The sequence below is a fragment of the Scyliorhinus canicula genome, chromosome 1 (genome assembly GCF_902713615.1).
Source record: "Scyliorhinus canicula chromosome 1, sScyCan1.1, whole genome shotgun sequence".
NCBI classification, from domain to species: domain Eukaryota; kingdom Metazoa; phylum Chordata; class Chondrichthyes; order Carcharhiniformes; family Scyliorhinidae; genus Scyliorhinus; species Scyliorhinus canicula.
The window spans coordinates 10,255,009-10,279,324 of NC_052146.1; the positions used below are offsets into that span (position 1 = coordinate 10,255,009).

Here is a 24,316-nt window from a genome sequence, read left to right on the forward strand (position 1 = left end):
AGACAATTGAGTTTCATGGATATTTTTTGAAAAGAATGCTTCCAATTAATTTTACTTTAATATCTAATTTTTCCCCATCACTTCAAAAGGCATCAACTCTTACTGATGTACGAACACTACACAGCCTTCGACCCAATTGTTCATTCCCAGTATATCGACTTAATCAAGTGTCAGTATAGTATTTGATCATGGGAATATCATCGCTAAACTGGATCTAGTTCTTGCCTCATGTCCACACTGGCACTCACTTCATTGTGAGATTCATGGGTGATTTTTTTCCCCCTCCTCCATTCTTCAAGGGCTTGTAACTTCTGGCTGGCATCAGCTATATAAACACTACACAGTGACTTGAATCTGTAAGAAGTATCAATACAAATAGATGTGGAAGAGATCACAAGATAAATGCAAATAAGGACATCAATGTTTCCCATCTTCAAAAGAAAAGAACTTTCATTTATATTGTGATATTTATTGGATATTCCTGTCCCACCAGTGGCGCACGGCTTTCCCGGCGATGAGGGGTGCAGTCAACGGCAAATGCCGTTAACAACGGCAGGACCAGACAATCCCATTGATGGGCCACCTCCACCACCAAAAAACACACGACGCGTTACATGGTATATCCTGCCCTAAAACTCAGGATATCACAGACGTTTCACATCCAATGAAGGGCTTTGGAAAGTCACTGCTGTAACGTAGGAAATGCACCAGCCAATGCATCATAGCAAGCTCACAAATAGCAATGAGATAATGATCAGTTAATGTGCTTGAGGGATTGACTAAAGGTAAATATTGGAAATTTCCCTACTCTTCTTTGATGTAATGGCATGGAGTCTTTTATATCCACCTGAGAGGACAGAATGGACATTAGTTTAATGTCTCATCTCAAAGGGGGCACTTCCAATAATACCGCACTCTCTCAGCATCAATGTTTCCTCTAAGCCATGCAGAAACTGGGAACCGACTGCGCAAGGAACATAGGCACAAGTTATGTTCTCTTTATTTTGCGTGCATTCCCCACCATGTGTCAAATGTAAATCGTCAAGTGCAACATTTTGGCCATGCGCAGCACTGAAGTATCAGCCTGGATTATGTGCTTGTGTCGTGGAATAAGGCTTGAAGCATGAGCTCTGACTTAGGTACAAGGGTACTATCCATTGAGCCAAGGTTGACACTCGAACGAAAGAGAAAATGCTGGAAAATCTCAGCAGATCTGGCAGCATCTGTAGGGAGGGAATAGAGCTAACGTTTCGAGTCCAATTACTCTTTGTCAAAGCCCCTTAATCTATTGAGAAGACTGCCTAAAACTCCATAATAGCATACATGAAATTAAATGAAAATCGCTTATTGTCACAAGTCGGCTTCAATGGAAGTTACTGTGAAAAGCCCCTAGTCGCCACATTCCAGCGCCTGTTCTGGGAGGCTGGTACGGGAATTGAACCGTGCTGCTGGCCTGCCTTGCTCTACTTTAAAAGCCAGCTCTTTTGCCCTGTGCTAAACCAGCCTCTACCATATTACCTCATTACCATAGATTGATTTCTTGTGGTTAAACATTTTTTCTAACATCAGAATTAAATTTACCTTTAATCAGTTTCTATCAACGCTCCCTTGTCCTATTGAGGTGGCTTACCTTTCAATTTCCCTTCGCTATAGCACTTAATGAGGTACTGAATAGCTCAGATGGATAGCATGTGGTCCAGAATAACTCCACAGCCTTCCAATCTGGCTGAGGTTTCCGGGTCAAGAGTGGAAGGCCATGGCAATGGCAAACCACCACCGACAAAAAACTGCCGAGGAAACAGTTCAGGATGAAGCATCAGCAGACAATGAGCCACGGTCAATGGGCCTTTGGGTAGAGTGCATGTGACTTGACCACCAAGCATCTCTCATACTTTTTTATGGCCCTCGCTCAGTTGCATTCTCTCCAAGTCAAGACCGCAGTCTACCTTCATGCATCAGAACGCCAGGATTGAAAAGTTTCTGTGACGGATATTGGACAGTGCTCAGGGTTGTGTGACCCAAGGGCTTCATTGAACCAAAACCCTCCAACTTTTATGTAATTTCTGTCGCAGAACAGTTCACCATTCTGTTTACCTGGTTTCCCGCTGTTTCTCAGACTTGACACAAAGTCCCACACCTCCACATCTCTCTCAACTTCACTGCTAACTACTCACACATTGTTCACACGTAGCATTGAAATAGCACTGAGTGTTTCCTACAGTCTAGCTGCAGAAGTGTTGCTAATGGTAAAGGGGAATTGAAATACTGAAAATAACATCAAGTTACAAAATAAGAGACCTAGACAGAAATTGTTACGTTCTTCCTTCAGACTTAAACGTACCATTCATACACAAGGAGTGGCGGTTGGTTCTTTACTGAAGATGCCACTATTTACAGAAGTTGCATACTGGTACATCTGATTGCTAACCCGCCGCTTGAAGATTGTATGCAAGTCATGGGACTAATACATCTCATCGTGTCTCAAGGTTGCAGTGACTGACAATAGAATAGATAAGTTCTTCAAATTATCACAATCGTTTTTTTCGAAAACATTTTATTGAAGGCATTTTCAAATTTATACATAAAAAAACAACAGAAAAACACAAAGAACTGCGGTAACAGCAAAACAACCCCACCCCCTAACCATCTCTTCCCCCCACCCCCCACTGGTGCCTGTCCTCAATCCACCGTTTTTAACTTTTAACCCAACCCCAACAGAAGAAGAACCCCCCCCCCCCCCCCCCCACCCCGACAACTCAATACTCCTCAAAGAAGGCGTTGAACAGCTTCCGCCTCGAAGTGAACCCCTCCTCTGAACCCCTCATGACAAACATGATTTTCTCTAAGTGGAGGAACTGTGCCAAATTGCTCACCCACACCCCGAAGCTCGGCAGCTCAGGAGTCCCAGCAGCACAACAAAATTAGCCTCCGGGCTATCGGGGAGGCCAAGGCCAATACATTGGCTTCTCTCCCTACCTGCACACCAAGATCCTCCGACCCTCCAAATATTGCCACCTCCGGACTCAGAGCAACTGTTACCCACAAAATATTCAATATCATGGGCGCGATTTAATGGCCACGGTGCGCCCGAAAAGCAGCTCGCTGCGGCGCAGTGTGGCCGATAAAAGGAGGGAGACCCCGCTTCCAGAATCTACCCAGCTCGCAACCTCGTGAGATCTAACGCGATTGCACAAGATGTTGTGATGTCAATCCCGCCCTTTTTTAGCAAATCTGCATAGTAAAGAGAGACAGCTAGTCTCACTTCAATGTGCAGATTCCTGAGTTACCCCCAAGGCACGAGGTCTATCTCCATTGCCTCGGAAAGGTCGGGTGAGCGCCATTCAGCACTTCACAAACGGGTAGTGTTCCATAAGCCCCAACAATTCCTTTTCAATGTTGACACCTTCAGGGACCTGGGACACAACCAGTCCAGCATTGTATTAAAATCCCCCCAAGGGCAGTACGGTGGCACAGTGGTAGCACTGCAGCCTCACGGCGCCGAGGTTCCAGGTTCGATCCCGGCTCTGGGTCACTGTCCGTGTGGAGTTTGCACATTTTCCCCGAGTTTGTGTGGGTTTCGACCCAACAACCCAAAGATGTGCAGGGTATGTGGATTGAATATGTTAAATTGCCCCTTAATTGGAAAAAATGAATTGGATACTCCAAATAAAAATATTCAGCTGGTGCGAATTTAGGTCCGGAATCTTTGCCAAAACCAGCCTCAAAAACTCAAAGTTGTCCCAATTTGCGGCATACAAATCACCCGCACCATGGGTGCAGCCTCCCACTCACCATCACAAATCTACCCCCAGGGTCTGTCACTATACTCCCCGGGTCTGAAACTATACTCCCCAGGTCTGTCACTATCCTCCCCAGGTCTGTCACTATCCTCCCCAGGTCTGTCACTATCCTCCTCAGGTCTGTCACCATACTCCCCAGGTCTGTCACTATCCTCCCCAGGTCTGTCACTATCCTCCCCAGGTCTGTCACTATCCTCCCCCGGTCTGTCACTATCCTCCCCAGGTCTGTCACCATACTCCCCAGGTCTGTCACTATACTCCCCAGGTCTGTCACTATCCTCCCCGGGTCTGTCACCATACTCCCCAGGTCTGTCACTATCCTCCCCGGGTCTGTCACCATACTCCCCAGGTCTATCACTATACACCCCAGGTCTGTCACTATACTCTCCGGGTCTGTCACTATACTCCCCGGGTCTGTCACCATACTCCCCGGGTCTGTCACTATACTCCCCAGGTCTGTCACTATACTCCCCGGGTCTGTCACCATACTCCCCGGGTCTGTCACTATACTCCCCAGGTCTGAAACTATACTCCCAAGGTCTGTCACTATACTCCCCAGGTCTGAAACTATACTCCCCAGGTCTGTCACTATACTCCCCAGGTCTGTCACTATACTCCCCAGGTCTGTCACTATACTCCCCAGGTCTGTCACTATACTCCCCAGGTCTGTCACCATACTCCCCGGGTCTGTCACTATACTCCCCAGGTCTGAAACTATACTCCCCAGGTCTGTCACTATACTCCCCAGGTCTGTCACCATACTCCCCAGGTCTGAAACTATACTCCCCAGGTCTGTCACCATACTCCCCAGGTCTGTCACCATACTCCCCAGGTCTGTCACCATACTCCCCAGGTCTGTCACCATACTCCCCAGGTCTGTCACTATACTCCCCAGGTCTGTCACCATACTCCCCAGGTCTATCACTATACTCCCCAGGTCTGTCACTATACTCCCCAGGTCTGAAACTATACTCCCCAGGTCTGTCACCATACTCCCCAGGTCTGTCACTATCCTCCCCAGGTCTGTCACCATACTCCCCAGGTCTGTCACCATACTCCCCAGGTCTGTCACCATACTCCCCAGGTCTGTCACTATACTCCCCAGGTCTGTCACCATACTCCCCAGGTCTGTCACTATACTCTCCAGGTCTGTCACTATACTCTCCAGGTCTGTCACTATACTCTCCAGGTCTGTCACTATACTCCCCAGGTCTGTCACTATACTCCCCAGGTCTATCACTATACACCCCGGGTCTGTCACTATACTCTCCGGGTCTGTCACTATACTCCCCGGGTCTGTCACCATACTCCCCGGGTCTGTCACTATACTCCCCAGGTCTGTCACTATACTCCCCAGGTCTGAAACTATACTCCCCAGGTCTGTCACTATACTCCCCAGGTCTGTCACTATACTCCCCAGGTCTGTCACTATACTCCCCAGGTCTGTCACTATACTCCCCAGGTCTGTCACTATCCTCCCCAGGCCTGTCACCATACTCCCCAGGTCTGTCACCATACTCCCCAGGTCTGTCACTATACTCCCCAGGTCTGTCACTATACTCTCCAGGTCTGTCACCATACTCCCCAGGTCTGTCACCATACTCCCCAGGTCTGTCACTATACTCCCCAGGTCTGTCACTATACTCTCCAGGTCTGTCACTATACTCTCCAGGTCTGTCACTATACTCTCCAGGTCTGTCACTATACTCCCCAGGTCTGTCACCATACTCCCCAGGTCTGTCACCATACTCCCCAGGTCTATCACTATACTCCCCAGGTCTGTCACCATACTCCCCAGGTCTGTCACCATACTCCCCAGGTCTGTCACTATACTCCCCAGGTCTGTCACCATACTCCCCAGGTCTGTCACCATACTCCCCAGGTCTGTCACTATACTCCCCAGGTCTGTCACTATACTCTCCAGGTCTGTCACTATACTCTCCAGGTCTATCACTCTACTCCCCACCTCAAAGGCCACCCTCTATCGATCAACTCCTCCCCCATCTTCATATCCAACCCCAAATGGAATACGTGCATCACACAGCCCTCCTCAACCTCGTCTGGTTCCCCAGCCACGTCTGCCTTCAAACTCATTCAATGTGTGAAAATACAGGACCTCTTATTTGGCCCAATCAACCCCCGAACAATTCACGTAATCAACTGGGGGGGGGGGGGGGGGGGGGGGGGGGGGGCTGTACCCAATTCACCTCCAGGCATGGTAAATACAACAATCCGCCTGGCATACGCACCCGCATTCGCCAAAGTTGGCATCTCCAAAGTTCAGTGACCTCACAAGCCTCCTGGTCCATGGTCTCTCATAAAATTACTCCCCTTCCCCAGCGTATCAAAGTAAAACTCCAGGGTGTGACCCACCAACGAGCAGGATACAACACTCTGAACTTCATTCCTATCTTGTAGAGGGTCATCTTGACCCTGTCGAACCCAGTCCGCCATTTAGCCAACCCGAGTAGATCCGTACCACGTTTCCTTCCCAGATACATTCCCTCATCTCCTTTGCCAACCGCAGAATCTTCTCTTTGCCCAGAAATCAATGCGACTGCACCACCATTGCCTTTGGCTGCTCCCCTGTCTTTGGTCTTCTCCTGAATGCCCTGTGCGCTCGATCCACCTCGGGAGGATGGTCAAAGACCCTCCTCTCCCACCAGCTTCTCAAACATATTCACCACGTACTTGGTGGCCTGCATTCCCTAAATCCCATCAGGGAGCCCCAAAATCCAGAGATTCTGCCTCCTGGAATGATTCTCCAGGTCCTCCACCTTTTCCCTAAACCGTTTTGACTCTCCACCTCTGCCTCCAACAAGGCCAACCGGTCCTCATGATCCATCGACTCCTCCACCTTTTGAAGTGCCGATCTCTGCATCTCCAGCCTTTGCTCCATTCTCCCAATATCCGCCTTGATTGGCTACGCCACCTTAGCCAGGTCCTTCAAGGCTTCTTGCTTCTGCTGCTAGAACTTGGCATTCAAAAAATCCACCAATTGCTCGGTAGACCACTGGCCAGCCAATGACGCCCCAGAGCTCTCCACAATCTTTCCCTCTGTCGCACTTTGAAAGTCCTCCCGGCCAGACTGCTGCCCCTTGCTCGTTACACTCCTCATTCGATAAGCCATAAACCGGCCCCACGGGAGGACCCATCTCTCACTGTTCATGCACTCTGCACCAGCAAACACCCCCTAAATCGGGTGAAAAGGACCAAACTATTTCACTTTGAGTGGGAGCCACCAATGTGCGACCACTCACTCCATGGTCACCTCTGGAAGACCCACGCTTTTTTCTAACGAGAGGTTTACCCTGAAAGAATCAATCTACTTACATGAAACAGTAACATTGTGCCTGAATGTACTTTACCACAGAGGGTAAGTTTACAAGTCTCTGAAGTGTATTAACTGTTTGTTTACCCATCCAGTTTTAGTTATGGTGATCTGTGCTGGAGATTGCTGTATATTTTCAGAATATTGGCGAGGAGTGCTTTGTTTCTGTGTCAGTGTTTGGCGTGTAATAGGAGTATTCAGTGTTTCTGATTGTGGTATTGTTCGGAGTTGGCATCTGTTTCGTCGCACTGCCATGCCATTTTATGTTCAAACTTGAAACAATCTTGGTACTGGGTATATGCTGATGATCCCTGCTGGATTATATGTGCCGTCAGTTTGGTGTTAGTCTGTTAGCTGATGATCTGCATTGCAAGGTTAGGTTGCTTCCTCCCCAGAGTAAGCACAGGTTTCCTGATGGTGCGCCTTGTGGTCTGTGGTCCTCACCATTGTCTTTCTGATACTACGGACGATGACCAAGAACAGGTCCTGGCACATCAGTAGGCCTATGATCACCAGACCTGTAGTATCCTCAAATTAAAATATATAGGGCAAGTATTTGTAGTGGCACTTGAATGTAATGGATCTCAGGGATAGAATCTCTGAGTGAATGATCTGCATTGTTTAGGAGAATGGTCCAAGAAGTGGCTGATGAAATTCAACGTGGGCAAGTGCGAGGTCTTGCACTTTGGAAAAAAGAATAGAGGCATGGACTATTTTCTAAATGGTGACAAAATTCATAATGCTAAAGTGCAAAGGGACTTGGGAGTCCTAGTCCAGGATTCTCTAAAGGTAAACTTGCAGGTTGAGTCCGTAATTAAGAAAGCAAATGTAATGTTGTCATTTATCTCAAGAGGCTTGGAATATAAAAGCAGGGATGTACTTCTGAGGCTTTATAAAGCACTAGTTAGGCCCCATTTAGAATACTGTGAGCAATTTTGGGCCCCACACCTCAGGAAGGACATACTGGCACTGGAGCGGGTCCAGCGGAGATCACACGGATGATCCCAGGAATGGTAGGCCTAACATATGATGAACGTCTGAGGATCGTGGGATTATATTCATTGGAGTTTAGGAGGTTGAGGGGAGATCTAATAGAAACTTACAAGATAATGAATGGCTTGGATAGGATGGACGTAGGGAAGTTGTTTCCATTAGCAGGGGAGACTAGGACGCGGGGGCACAGCCTTAGAATAAAAGGGAGTCACTTTAGAACAGAGATGAGGAGAAATTTCTTCAGCCAGAGAGTGGTAGGTCTGTGGAATTCATTGCCACAGAGGGCGGTGGAGGCCGGGACGTTGAGTGTCTTTAAGACAGAAATTGATAAATTCTTGATTTCTCGAGGAATTAAGGGCTATGGGGAGAGAGCGGGTAAATGGAGTTGAAATCAACCATGATTGAATGGTGGAGTGGACTCGATGGGCCGAATGGCCTTACTTCCGCTCCTATGTCTTATGGTCTTATGAATGTACGCGGTGAGTTTGGCAGTGGTTGGTTGAATCATCACTTGCCACTTCTGTGGGTAAATATGTTTCCGTGTGCCAACTAGGAGGAGTTTGAACTGGTATCCAGTTTGGCATAGAGATTTTGCTGACCCTTCACCTATGGGCTAATAATCTTAATTGTGGCAAAGGCTTCTGTTGGTACCACTGCATTAACACATTCTTTGATGTTCGCCATGCAGAATTTTGTCTCGATTTGTGGACCAATGGTTTGGTCATCCTCATCATCAAAAACCCAGAGTCTAACCAACCAACCACGGTCGGGTCATAGATTCTATGATCTATCATCCAAGAGTGTAGCTTGGTTAGACACTGGATTTTGCTCTGACGATGTACAACATGTACCATGCTCTTCATTGATTAGAATGCTGGACCTGTTTGATTGCGTTTCTACCTTTTGCTTTCTGCACTGGTGCTTCTATTGTACTCTGGTTCCACATGCCTCGCATAGCATTAAAACAGAGACTTTCCTGGTTAGATGCACGAGGCCGCATCACCAACAGTGCTTACTAGGCTTGCCTGTATTGGCCATCATACCATCAGTGGCAAATTATGCATAGCCTGTAGACAGTCTACCCATCAATATGGCTTTGTAATTGCGTCTGCTTTGTAGTCGTGCTGCCATGGTATAGCCTTTGAGTTGGTCCACTTCCACTGGGGTAGATGCTATTGCGAGTTCAATCATTCTATCAGCTAACCCTGCTGCCGTAAAGTTGCAATCATGCCTCTTGTCTCTCCATATACTTATGGTTTATGGTCTCGGTCGGTTTTTGCCTAAAAGAGATTAATTCCAGATGGTGTATTCTGAAGTTGATCTTTCTTATAACTGGTCGTCACATGTTGACCATATTTGCACCTGGAATTTTAAGATGGTCATTAGACAGACTTTTAAAAAAAAAGTATTTTGTTACAAACATGTATCAAAACAGGTTACAGCGAATAAACACCCCGGGAAACATACTTCCCAACAATCAACTATACAGTCTGTACAGATCCCCCCCCCCCCCCCCCCCCCCCCCGGCGACAAACAGCTCCTCAAACACAGTCACAAACATCCCCCACCTTTCCTCAAACCCTCCTGAAGAGACCCTTAACTCATACTTTATCTTCTCTATTGGTATGAGTACTGGTCACCCAACCAAGCCGCTATCCCCGGTGGCGATGCCGACCCCACTCCAGCAAAATTTACCTCTGTGCAATCAGAGAGGCGAAGGCCAAGACATCGGCCTTCCACCTCGCCATGAGCTCCAGCTTCTCTGAAACCCCAAATATCGCCACCAAAGGGTCCGGGTCCACCTCCTCCTCCACTATTCTGGCTAAGACGGCGAACACCTGCGCCCAGAATCTTCCCAATTTTTCGCAACCGTCATTGGACAGACTTGACACGTTTTCAGACAAGGTAAACTCAGATAGATGATCTGCTGATTTCTGATTGAGTGTTGGGAATTTTGTGGCACCTTGTAGCAGCATTTCAATACGATCTAAAGCTTTTGATATCTATTAGGTTTCCTCCAGCACATTTAGAGTTAATATGCTCCACATTGCAATACCTTTAGTGGACACTGCCTTGATCATAGGTTATGGTTCGACTGCAATGGTGGCACTGCTGGGCTCTATTTCTTTCCATTTTAACTGGAAGCTCTGCTGACAAAAGTACGATTTCAGCAGGAAACGAGCTGCAGGACTATCAATGTGAAAGCAACAATGCAAACTTTTATTTTACAGGCTTCTTCTAGCTATTAGTGGAGAGATTCTTCTTCCCAACCCAGTTTCCTGTATTTACCTTCAATAGTAATGAATTTGTCTGTCTGTAGAGTTCTACTCAAAGTCATATCCCCTGCAGCCAACTGTTTAATTGCTGCTTAAACGTTGCTGCAGTTAGACTTTTACTAATTAAGCTCTCCCAGATTTGAACAATTTTACTAGGAACAGACGGCTGCTGGCTGGAGTGAATTGCGACAAAGGTAGTGTACGTAGAATCCCATCCTTATACAGACTGAATCTTTATTGTTCCACTTTCACACCATCTCTCTTCTCTTGTGTGTGTGTGTGTGTGAAGGAGTTGAGGCATGTATAATTTCAGTAAGATCTTCAAAACCATGCTGCCACTGTGCCACCATGTTAGATTCTTCTTTTAGATGTAAAGATAGAGTATGATGCATCTGATCTCTACCCTGCTGCTTGCAAGCTGCCTGCAAATCATGGGACTAATGCGTCACATAAATGCCGAGCTGGTAGTAAGTGACAGTAGTTTAAGACACAGTCCTTAAATATACATATGTATCATATCACAACAGAAATTCACAGAAAGGGCAATAAAATTACCTATGGGAATTGGTACTAAGTATCAGCTAAAGGTGAAGAGATGAGTTGTTTAAACACATTGCTTGGGAGAATTTCACTATCTCGCAAGAAAATTGAACACACAGGTGGAGTGTCTCAAAACCAGCAACCTCTTGACTGATCTTACTGGCTTTCAGAAAAAGGTCCCAATGCATTGCATTGTGCCTGTAGTGTAATTAGATAAGTATTGCCAGCGATCAAATCAAAGTCTAAGGCAGCCACAGTGAAGCTGGATAGTGGTAAGGTCACAACTTAAAAACTGCGTACACTTCGGGTCACTGGAATACTAGAGAAACACTCGGGATTAATCTTGTGCAGTTAACTGTAACTCCCCAGACTGGGCAGATGGGATCAAGAGTCACTCTGACCACTCGGTGTGTGGGAAATGACAGGCAAGCCAAATAGATAACCACTCAGCACATCACTGAACAAGCCAGGAAGCTTGTCCACTCATTTAATAGCAGTTAAAATTCTTGCATGGCATGCTTAAAAAAATATGTCCAGTTGTCAGACATTACCGTTTTTTGGAAGTGGATTTCAGGTACTGCTACTTGTATTTTGTGAAGGTTTTAATGACTTGCATTTATACAGAAACTTTTGCAATTTATATAGAAACTTTCACAATTTCAAAATGTCCCACAGTGCTATACAGGCAATGAAGTAAGGTATAGTTGTTATGGTATAGTACTTAAAGAGCCACACAGAGTTATATAAGCAATTAAACTGAAGTGATCACTTCAATCAGGCCTATCTCAAGGCTGTCTCGGACTGTGCGCCCCACTGGCTGGAGATGCGGCTTAGATCGGGACGAGAGCAGAGGCTGGGGTGGGGGTTTGACTCGGGATTGTTGGCGGATGGAGGTTGAGATAAGGTGCATCAAACTGGGTTTGTCAAGTGCGGACAGCTAACAACGAACATCAGGCACCTTCTGAGTGTGATTATGACCCCACCGGGGTGGGGGGAATGGCACTGTTGTGAGATTGTCCCCTTGAGAAAGGTTTTTTTGTCTGATCACATGGCTTCAATTATGTAATTTGTGTGGGTGGAGCCGAGCTGAGTTTTGGTTTCGTTTTCACATTTCACAGCTGTGGACTCAGGGAGAAAGAAGTGTTTTGTTCCTGTCTTTCTATTTTCATTTTAAACACATGTTCCAGTAAAAAAAACCATTGATTATAGCTACCTGCTTTAGTAACTTAAAAGATATAGTTTGCTTTCCGGAAGGGTTTAAACCTGGTGAGACGGGGTCAGGATCTCAGGGAAAGCAGCCTTATTCAAGTGAGAATGCAGAGTGCTGGGCCACGCCCTTGAAAAGGTTTCTTTTGGTTTATGGGATTTTGTTTTAGAATTGGAACAGTTAAGGGGAAATCATTAAGTGTTATACATAGATTACTGTGGGGTATCTTTACGTTTGTAATTGATAAAAATTCTTGCAGACCCACCATCCATGGATTTTATTTTTTAAAGTAAATTTAGAGTACCCAATTTTTTTTTCTAATTAAGGGAAGATTTAGCGTGGCCAATCTACCTAACCTTCACATCTTTGGGTTGTGGGGGTAAAACCCACACAGACACGGGGAGAATGTGAAAACTCCACATGGACAGTGACCCATGGCTGGGATTCAAACCCGGGTCCTCAGCGCCATAGGCTGCAGTGCAAACCACTGTACCACGTGCTGCCCTCCACCATCTGTGGTTAAGAAGTTTAAGATAATATTAACTTAAAGAAGATGGCAGGTCAGAAGATAGGACACAATATAAGGAACAGCAAAGGATGACTAAAAGATCAACAAGGAAAGGGTTGGTCCACTGAAGGACAGGGGAGGGAATCAATGTGTGGAGCCAGAGGAAATGGGCGAGGTACTAAATGAATACTTCGCATCAGTATTCACCAAAGAGAAGGAATTGGTGGATGTTGAGTCTGGAGAAGGGTGTGTAGATAGTCTGGGTCACATTGAGATCCAAAAAGACGAGGTGTTGGGCGTCTTGAAAAATATTAAGGTAGATAAGTCCCCAGGGCCTGATGGGATCTACTCCAGAATACTGAAGGAGGCAAGAGAGGAAATTGCTGAGGCCTGAAATCTTTGGATCCTCGCTGTCGTCAGGTGATGTCCCGGAGGACTGGAGAATAGCCAATGTTGTTCCTTTGTTTAAGAAGGGTAGCAAGGATAATCCATGGAACTGCAGGCCGGTGAGCCTTACGTCAGTGGTAGGGAAATTACTGGAGAGAATTCTTCGAACAGGATCTACTCCCATTTGGAAGCAAGTGGACGTATTAGCGAGAGGCAGCATGGTTTTGTGAAAAGGTGGTCGTGTCTCACTAACTTGATAAGAGTTTTTCGAGGCGGTCACAATGATGATTGATGCAGGTAAGGGCAGCACGGTGGCCTAGTGGTTAGCACAACCACCTCACGGCGCTGAGGTCCCAGGTTCGATCCCAACTCTGGGTCACTGTCCATGTGGAGTTTGCACATTCCCCCCGTGTCTACGTGGGTTTCGCCCCCACAACCCAAAAATGTGCAGAGTAGGTGGATTGGCTACACACTAAATTGCCCCTTAATTGGAAAAAATAATTGGGTAATCTAAATTTATAAAAAAAAAATGATTGATGCAGGTAGGGCAGTGGATGTTGTCCATATGGACTTCAGTAGGTGCCGGAATGTGGAGACTCGGGGCTTTTCACAGTAACTTCATTTGAACCCTACTTATGACAATAAGCGACTTTCATTTCATTTCAGTAAGGCCTTTGACAAGGCCTCCCATGGCAGACTGGTACAAAAGGTGAAGTCACACAGGATCAGAGGTGAGCTGGCAAGATGGATACAGAACTGGCTTTTCTGATTGGAGCACTGCGACTAGTGGTGTTCCACAGGGATCAGTGCTGGGACCTTTGCTGTTCATTGGATAGCGATGAGGACTGTCAGAGGATACAGCAGGATTTAAATTGTTTGGAGACTTGGGCGGAGAGATGGCAGATGGAGTTTAAACCAGACAAATGTGAGGTAATGCATTTTGGAAGGTCTAATACAGGTAGGGAATATACAGTGAATGGTAGAACCCTCAAGAGTATTGACAGTCAGAGAGAGCTAGGTGTACAGGTCCACAGGTCACTGAAAGGGGCAACACAGGTGGAGAAGGTAGTCAAGAAGGCATACGGCATGCTTGCCTTCATTGGCCTGGGCATTGAGTATAAGAATAGACAAGTCATGTTGCAGCTGTATAGAACCTTAGTTAGGCAACACTTGGGAGTATAGTGTTCAAGTCTGATCGCCACACTACCAGAAGGATGTGGAGGCTTTAGAGAGGGTGCAGAAGAGATTTACCAGGATGTTGCCTGGTATGGAGGGTGTTAGATATGAGGAGACATTGAATAAACTCGGTTTGTTCTCATTGGAACAACGGAGGTTGAGGGGTGACCTGATAGAGTTCTACAAAATTATGAGGGGCATAGACAGAGTGGATAGTCAGAGGCTTTTTCCCAGGGTACAGATGTTAATTACTAGAGGGCATAGGTTTAAGGTGCGAGGGACAAGGTTTAGAGGAGGTGTACGAGGCAAGTTTTTTTTACACAGAGGGTAGTGGGTGCCTGGAACTCGCTGCCGGAGGAGGTGGTGGAAGCGGGGACGATAGTGATGTTTAAGGGGCATCTTGACAAGTACATAAATAGGATGGGAATAGAGGGATACGGACCCCGGAAGTGTGGAAGATTTTAGTTTAGACGGGCAGCGTGTTCGGCGCAGGCTTGGAGGGCCTGATCCTGCGCTGTACTTTTCTTTGTTCTTTTGTTGTTCTTTGAGGGAAAAAGAGTCCGAGAAAAAGCAGGCCAGAAACATAAAAAACATAGTAAAAGCTTGTGACTCCACCTTCAAAATGTGGAGAGAGGACTGAGCGGTACGGATGATGTGGGACATGTACGTGGACTGTAGAGTAGCAACCCTAGGGGAGCTAACAGTGAAGCTCCAACCCCCAAATGTGAACAAGCTTCGGTACTTGCAGTTGCAAGTCTTCCTCCGCAAGGTGACCGCGACGATCCTCCAGATACCCAGACACGCCCTACTGGATAGACTACTAGCAACGGACGTGCTAGAGGAAGGTAAATGCAGCGACATATACAGATGACTGTTAGAAGAGGTAGGGGCCACACTGGTCAACATGTGAGAAAAATGGGAGGAGGAGCTGGACATTGAGAGAGGAGGACCACTCTGGATCGAAGCTCAGCGTAGGGTCAACTCCACCTCCTCATTTAGCCTAACGCTGCTAAAGGTGGAGCACAGGGTGCACCTAACCAGGACACACATGAGCAGGTTCTTCCCAGATAACTTTGAGCAATGCCAGGAGGTCCGACCAACCACACCCACACGTTCTGGCCCTGCCCCAAACTCATTGGGTTCTGGACCGTCGTCTTCGAGGCCATGTCCAGAGTGGGGGGGGGGGGGGTCAAGATGGAGCCATCAACTCAGTGGCAGCCTTCAGGATATCAGAGCATCCAGAACTCTTTATGGAGAGACGGGCCGATGCCCTGGCTTTCACTTCTCTGATTGCCCAGTGGAAACGTCTGCTTGGATGGAGGTTGGCAGCATCACCCAGAGCCTCGGACTGGCTAGCGGAATTCCGAAATTTAGAAAATATAAAAGTTGCAATTAGGGAATCAGAAGCAGGAATCCACCGAAGGTGGAAATAATGCACCAGCCTCTTTGACGACCTGTTCGTCACCAGCATCTAGGAGGGAGAAAGCCGGGAAGTGGGAACCAGAGAAAGAGGGGGGGGGGGGGGGGGGGGGGGGGGGGGGGGAGAGCGCCCGCACCAAGGAAAGGAAAAGGGGAAATGCACCAAGGGGCACAGGTGCCCACACAACAGGGGCTGGTTTAGCTCACTGGGCTAAATCGCTGGCTTTTAAAGCAGACCAAGGCAGGCCAGCAGCACGGTTCGATTCCCGTACCAGCCTCCCCGGACAGGCGCTGGAATGTGGCGACTAGGGGCTTTTCACAGTAACTACTTCATTTGAAGCCTACTCGTGACAATAAGCGATTTTCATTTTTTTTCACATGGACGTGACGGATAAAATGTAAACTGTATGTAGTGTCAAGAAAAGCAGAGAAATAAAAGGGGCTCAGAAAATGAAACCATCCGTATATATTTATACAAACGCCAGTTAATGCAGTGTAAATAGACCACAAGTTTTTGCTGCAGTGTTTTTGTTCTATCCCGTTAGTTCATTATTTATTCCCCATTGCTCTCCGTATATGCTTGATAACAATAATGTAAATTTTGACCACTTGTATAGAAAAGAGATGTAAATTATTTATAACCTCGGTTAGGAGGGACACAATTGTAAGTTGGAACGATATGAAGCAAGCGTTCACCTGTAATAAATGAAAAACTCCAATAAAAACATATTTAAAAAGAAAGGATACTCTGAAGATAATTCTAAAATAACATCCCCAAAACTACAGCATGTTGCATCTGCAGTTCTTCTGAAGAGCTTTATATTTTGTCAGTTGGGAACAATGAATAAGAAAGACATCTAATTATACATCACCGTATCATTCTCTTCAGTGTCTCAAAACCCTTCAAACATAATGAACTACTGCGAAATACAATGCCTCTCAGCATACAGAGAAAATTATTTCTGAATATATGCCTTTTTTTTTTCACACTCAATGCTTCAACACCTCTAAACAGTTTTAAAACTCAAGTTTAATTCAACTCTTTGCTACATAACGACCAGCTGAGTAAATTTTGACTATTTTATGTTGCCTGCCAAAAAGCAGTGAAGCCATGCCCAACTTACAGCCGATGGATGATGGATAGGTGATCTCTTGAGCTAAGCATACTCTTACTCTTTTTAATAAATTTAGAGTACCCAATAATTTTTCTCTAATTAAGGGGCAATTTAGCGTGGCCAATCCACCTACCCTGCACATCTTTGGGTTGTGGGGGCGAAACCCACGCAAACACGGGGAGAATGTGCAAACTCCACACGCACATAGACCCAAGATCGAACCCGGGTCTTTGACGGCGTGAGGCAGCAGTGCTAACCACTGCGCCACCATACCGCCCTTTGAGATAAGGATACTCCAAGATTATTCAACAGAAATTTAGAATGCGATCTGCCGGCCACATCACGCCCAAACGGGAGTGCAACACGGCCAGTAGATGCCAGGAGAGGCCTCCCGTGGGCTTCCCAGCAGCCAGTACGATCAGGACCCCACCCATAATGAGTGTAACCAAGTCTCGCGCGTCTAAGTAGGTTTTATACTCACTTAGGCGTGCTCACCTGGGATCTACAGGGCTCCCCGCATCTGATAGCCTCCCCAGGGAGTCCCCAGTCAGGCGCCATTCAGTACTGGTCCACACAAACGTGTCACGGGGCGTCGGTGGGTTGGTCAGCGACAGGGCAGAGTGGACCCAGACCACCTGGGAACACAGGCACCTTGGCATCGCCAGGCTGGCACCTGGGCACTGCCACCCTGGCACTGCCAAGGTGCCCAGGTGGCACTGCAAAGCCAGCAGGTGCACTGCCAGGGCGGCAGTGCCAGGGAGTCTGGATGACACTGTCAAGGTCAGGGCCTGGGGGAACCATGTCCATGAAAGGAGTGTGAGTTGGGTGCATGAAGGGTGGGGGGAGGGTGCAGGGTGGGTAATAAGGGACCTCTTGAAGGTTGGTTCGGGGGTGGGTTGAAGGATGGAGGTCCTGGGTGATGTGGTCTGCTTGTTTAATGTCTGGGAGCATCAACAAAGTTTCACGCAGGAAACTAATAAAGAAGCGATGGGTTCCCTAGAAACAGTTCTGATCATTTGATGCACTTGGAGGTTTGATTGTAACTGAAATAAAAGTTAAACCAAAATCAATCCTAACACAAAAGTCCACGTCAAGCATTTAAATTCACCCTTGAATTTAATCAATGTTTTTGCAAATCTGCCATCATCCTTCATCTCATAAATGACAATCCCTGCCTCGGTATTTGCTTAAAGTGTGTTACATCTCAAACATTCCTGTTCAAATGCAAGGTCATTGACGTGAAAGATGAACTGTTTCTCAATATTTCCAGCATTTTCTGTTTTTGTTTCTGATTTCCATTATTCAGAGCGTTTTGTTTTAGGATTTGTTTTAACGCTGATTTAATATTAAATTTGAAAATTACTTTACTCAAATCCAATGAAATTTTTTATAAAGATTTGTGGCATTCAGTGGTATCAAGCAAATCTGAAAATCTTAATAGTTTAAAGAATACAAAAGAGGACTGGATGTTTAAGCCATTTCTTTGGTCACCTGTCCTAATACCTCCTTTCTTTGGTATCAAATTCTGTTTGATGATGCCTCTTGCGAGGTACCTTTGGATGCTTAATAATGTTAAAGGGGCTATTTGTTGACCTGTCCATTTGATGTGCAGAGAATGCACGAGTTCATTTTCAAACTTAAAATAGAAGTGAATGGCTTCTCAATAAAGGACCATGTAGCAATCCAGCAAAGGATACGTGATGGCGGTGTGCGGGGAATCAAGCATTTCAACATGTTTTAAAACATAAATCAGTCCAAATGTAAACACGCCAATCATGTGAATACTGAGGGAGAGGAGGAAGAGGAAGAAGTAGCGGTAGTTCCTTCGCCCTATGCAGTTGTTCACCCACGGACAATGATGATCAAAGTCCTAAAAATAAAACAATGAACCAAGAAAAAAAAAGATCATTTAATTTTATTCTGAAGCAGTCAAAATTGAACAGCATGTCTTTTGCATTAACCACTGCAATTCTCAGGAGACGGGCACAGATAGTACCTTCATTTATCTTCTGGCGATCCTCCCTTTCAATGTACTGGAAATCAATGGGTAGAAACTCCAACCCAGTCCTTTCCCCAACACAAGTACAGCAGCATCAGCTATTAGTTCCATTCACAGAATCCCTATAGTGCAGAAGGAGCTCTTTCGGCCCATTAGAGTCTGCACCAACTTTCCAAAAGAGCACCCTACCTCGGCTCACTCGCTCACCCCATCCCGCATTGATCATGGCCAATCCACCTAACCTGCACATCTTTGGACTGAAGGAGGAAACCGGAGCACCTGGAGGAAACCCACGCAGACACAGGAAGAACATGCAAACTCCACACCAAGGCCGGAATTGAACCCAGGTCCCTGGCATTGTGTGGCACTAATGTGCCACCGTGCCGATTGACGTTGATAATGATGCATGTCTGCACTATCTTCAAAAAGCCGACCCCAAATGCGGTTCTTTTTTATCTCCTTTCAGTAAATTGCAGTTTGAGAGGCGTGATCAAACTCTGACACAACTTTGCCAGCTTTGGTTTAACCATTCTGTTTGCATCCCACTACACAATATACATATGGGAAGATGTCTCCCACTACACAATATACATATGGGAAGATGTCTCCCGCTACACAATATACATATGGGAAGATGTCTCCTACTACACAATATACACATGGGAAGATGTCTCCCACTACACAATATACATATGGGAAGATGTCTCCTACTACACAATATACATATGGGAAGATGTCTCCTACTACACAATATACATATGGGAAGATGTCTCCCACTACACAATATACATATGGGAAGATGTCTCCTACTACACAATATACATATGGGAAGATGTCTCCCGCTACACAATATACACATGGGAAGATGTCTCCCACTACACAATATACACATGGGAAGATGCCTTTTTTAGTAGTTGAAACTCTGAGTTTGTGAGCTGAACAGTCTAGAAAGGCTCTACATTCAATTTCAGTCAGTGCTGAGTGAGCTGATCAAAACCAAGGTAGTTTTAGGGGTCGGACAATTGACCTTAGTGACAGAAGTTCGGGGTGGAGCAGCAAATAATTCATTGTTCCAATTTCTGATCACTACTCCGAAACCCATCCATTGATTCCATCTACACCTCCCGCTGCCGGGGGAAAGCGGGCAGCATAATCAAGGATCCCTCCCACCCGGCTTACTCACTTTTCCAACTTCTTCCATCGGGCAGGAGATTCAGAAGTCTGAGAACACGCGCGAGCAGACTCAAAAACAGCTTCTTCCCCACTGTCACCAGACTCCTAAATGACCCTCTTATTGACTGACCTCATTAACACTACACCCTGTATGCTTCATCCGATGCCAATGCTGATGTAGTTACATTGTATATATTGTGTTGCCCTATTAATAATTCTCATGTATTTTCTTGAATTTTGTTTAATTCCCTTTTCTTCCATGTATTGAATGATCTGTTGAGCTGCTTGCAGAAAAATACTTTTCACTGTACCTCAGTACACGTGACAATAAACAAATCCAATCCAATCCAATCCAATCCTCCACGGGAAGTGAATGTGTGTGCCTTGAGTAATGGATGTTTCAGGTTCAATCTTCATGGAAAAATAGCACAGATGATTTGGAGTTGGGGACCAAGTGCAATGTGTCCAAGTTTGCAGACGACACTAAGATGAGTGGTAAAGCAAAAAGTGCAGAGGATACTGGAAGTCTGCAGAGGGATTTGGATAGGTTAAGTGAATGGGCTAGAGTCTGGCAGATGGAATACAATGTTGACAAATGTGAGGTTATCCATTTTGGTAGGAATAACAGCAAAAAGGATTATTATTTAAATGATAAAATATTAAAACATGCTGCTGTGCAGAGAGACCTGGGTGTGCTGGTGCATGAGTCACAGAAAGTTGATTTGCAGGTGCAACAGGTGATTAAGGCGGCAAATTGAATTTTGTCCTTCATTGCTAGAGGGATAGAGTTTAAGACTAGGGAGGTTATGCCGCAACTGGATGTTAGTGTGGCCACAACTGGAGGATTGTGTTCAGTTTTGGTCTCCTTACCTGAGAAAGGACGTACTGGTGCTGGAGGGTGTGCAGAGGAGATTCAGTAGATTAATCCTAGATCTGAAGGGGTTGGATTACGAGGAGAGGTTGAGTAGACTGGGACTGTGCTTGTTAGAATTTAGAAAGATGAGGAGGGATCTTATAGAAACATATAAAATTATGAAGGGAATAGTTGGATAGATGCGGGCAGGTTGTTTCCACTGGCGGGTGAAAGCAGAGCGAGGGGGCATAGCCTCAAAATAAGGGGAAGTGGATTTAGGACTGAGCTAAGGAGGAACTTCTTCACCCAAAGGGTTGTGAATCTATGGAATTCCTTGCCCAGTGAAGCAGTTGAGGCGCCTTCATTAAATGTTTTCAAGATAAAGATAGATAGTTTTTTGAAGAATAAAGGGATTAAGGGTTATGGTGCTCGGGCGGGAAAGTGGAGTTGAGTCCACAAAAGATCAGCCATTATCTCATTGAATGGCGGAGCAGGCTCGAGGGGCCAGATGGCCTACTCCTGCTCCTAGTTCTTGTGTTCTTATAACTGGTGCTGACAAGATTGACACACGAATAACGACTACTTGGGCACGTTAAATGGAAAGTCCTCAGCATTCGTGGAGACATATTCAAAGAAACGTCTTCAGGAGATGGTAGGAAAAAAATGGATGATGCCAATAAACAGAAAACAAAAGGCCTCATTTCAGCAACAAGTTAAATAGCAACCGTAATGACAGCATCGCTTACCTCAACACAGTTGTCGCATACACTGCAATGAGAGCATCGTGGTGGCCTATAAAAATGACATGTTGCACACCATTTCATCCGTACTTGGATTCCTTTGATTTCCACATTCTTGTAGAGTGGCGCTCTAAAATCGTCATCCTTATCCTCATCTTCATTAGCTGAAATAAATCAATTACTTTTACGAAACAGAAGTGGTTAAAATGTTACAGAGCTTCTCTTCATTGTTCAGATTTCACACGACAGGTATCTGCATTCTGGGATGATGACTCAACTATGCCAAAAAATATATAAGGGATGGTATAATTGTGGTTTGAACATTCAGTTCAATAAAATAAATTTGCGAGTCCCTCGCACTTGAGAGACACATTGACATCACCATGAAAATATTCACATGAATTATTTTTAAACTTCCAGTCTCAAACAAGTCACTCTAATTGTAGTTACTGTGTTGTATAATCACTCTTCCCATTTCTTTTAACCAAGGAATTCCAGATCTTCTCTGATAGTATTGAATTTAAAGAGTACATTTTTGTTTTCTGCCTCGAATTCCTGCCCGTTTCAAGTTCACCTCGGGCAGTCTGATCATATTTCTTTCTGCTGCAGCTCAGAACTCTTTCAGCAAAACATTTAGTTGCTGAGAGGTGAACATTCCCTACTGAAGCCTGGTCAAAGCTCTAAACTAGTTTTAATCTTTTCTGTGATTCTGGTTCGAAGCAATTATTCAACTCAATCTTCGATTTAGTTCCTCCACACCGAAACCACATCAGGCAAGTGCATTTGCCAGACTGAGCAGCTTCATTAAAATAGACAGTTTGAAGGAGAACCTTGTCTGTCCATTTCACGCAGTGCCACACTGAATACCAGCAGGTTTAGCCTAATGTGAAATGGGCAAACGGATACAAACATACGAACAAGCAGCAGGATTAGGCCATTCAGCCCCTCGAGCCCGCTCCATCATTCAATAAGGTCATGGCTGATCTGATACTGAACTCAAGTCTGCATCCCACCTACCCCGATCACCTATTGTGGTGAATTATAAACCTAGTAATTCACACTGTGTTGTATTATATGTATTGTGTCCTTGTGGGCTCTGTATATGAGCCGTTGCACGGCTCTGCCCATAGGGGGAGATGAGGAGTTTGTACTGGGCTCCACCCTTGGCTCCGCCCATGGCTCCTCCCACTAACCGGAGGTACAAAGCTCTGCAGTCGTGAGCCTGCTGCCAGTTCATCTCGTCGCAGGCAGGCTCTGTTGTAAGACTATTAAAACCACTGTTCACTTCCAATCACGTGTCTTGTGAATTGATGGTCACATCACCTATCATCCCCTTTCTTACTCAGAGTCTATCCACCACTGCCTTAAAAATATTCAGACTCTGCTTCTACCACCTTTTCAGGAAGAGAGTTTCAAAAGTTCACAGCCCCCGAGTGAAAAAACTCGACTCATCTGTTTTAAATGGGCGACCCTTTCATTTTTAAACCGTCTCCTCTAGTTCTAGATTCTTCCACAAGAGGAAACATCTTCTCCATATCTACTGCATCAATACCCCTCAGGATCATAAGTGTTTCAATCAAGGGCAGCATGGTGGCCCAGTGGGTTAGCCCTGCAGCCTCACGGCGCCGAGGTCCCAGGTTCGATCCTGGCTCTGGGTTATTGTCTGTGTTGACTTTGCACATTCTCCCCGTGTTTGCATGGGTTTCGCTCCCACAACCCAAAGATGTGCAGGGTAGGTGGATTGGCCATGCTAAATTGCCCCTTAATTGGAAAAAAGTAATTGGGTACTCTAAATTTATATTAAAAAAAGTGTTTCAATCAAGTCACATATTACTATTCTAAACTCCAGCGGATACAAACACAGACTATCCAACCTTTCCTCATAAGACAACCCACACATTCCAGGTATTAGTCTAGTAAATCTCTGAACTGCTTCCATTTACATCTTTCCTTAAAAAAGGTGACCGAGGGATCATGTGATGTGAGCATGGGAATTGTTGCGTTTTCGCAAACTTCGGCTCTGCTAATCTTTTAATCTTTGTTTTTATCCTTAAGCACGTCTCTTCAATGTCTTTTTTCGGTTTACAGGCTTTTACTATGTGCCGTAATTTGTTGGTCAACATTTCAGCACTTCTGAGTCAAGACAATATGCTTTAATTGTCGTTGATTTGTGGGGGCTGGAGGGAGCTGGAGTTGGGCTTTGTCTTTGGTGGCACAGCTGCCTACGAAGGGTTTCCGCCCTGGCGATGTGGTGCACAACATCGGATGATAGCTTTTAGCAATGAAGCTAATCCATCTGGCAGTCTTGGCTCTGGGCTGCAGGATGCTAAAATCCAATTTCAATGTTGTGAGGCATCTTTATGGAGGTGGTGACAGCGCACAAAAAGGTTCTTGTTGAAAGAGAGCACTGTCTCTGATGCAAGCCCGCCTCCACATGATTGAGTTCCTGTTGCATGGCCTGTTGCCATCCTGAAGAATACGGGTGAAGACAAAGGGGAGCTGGTGAGGAACCCGGTCATGTCTGATGTTCCCAGCCGAGTTTGAGAACAGGCTGCCATCTCTCAGGAGTCTGGATCAAGAGGCCAGAAAGCTTAGATTAGAACGAGCACATTTAATCCCATCTCCCCGGCCTTGCGTTGGATTGGCCTTCCAGCCCCTGATTCTGTGTGGTCCTGTTCCTGTTGTCAGTAGAGAGGGGTTGGGGTCATCTGAGCCGGGCGAGCCTGCCCCCCCCCACTGCTGGAGCCGAGGTAACTGACGGCCTGGGCTCAGTCAAATTGGCATGTTGCAACTATGGAC

The 24,316-nt window shown here is 45.9% G+C and overlaps 1 protein-coding gene across 2 annotated transcripts in view; it reads right to left on the minus strand.

The window, feature by feature from the left end:
• The window catches only part of zdhhc8b (zinc finger DHHC-type palmitoyltransferase 8b), a 268,645-nt gene that overhangs the window by 21,314 nt on the left and 223,015 nt on the right, over positions 1-24,316 (minus strand). For both annotated transcript variants that reach the window (XM_038808043.1, XM_038807959.1), the window contains 2 exons: positions 21,524-21,681; positions 18,450-18,622 (listed from right to left, as the gene is read on the minus strand). In XM_038808043.1, coding sequence (XP_038663971.1) covers positions 18,450-18,622; positions 21,524-21,681 — 331 coding nt within the window. The remainder of the gene's footprint in view (positions 1-18,449; positions 18,623-21,523; positions 21,682-24,316) is intronic.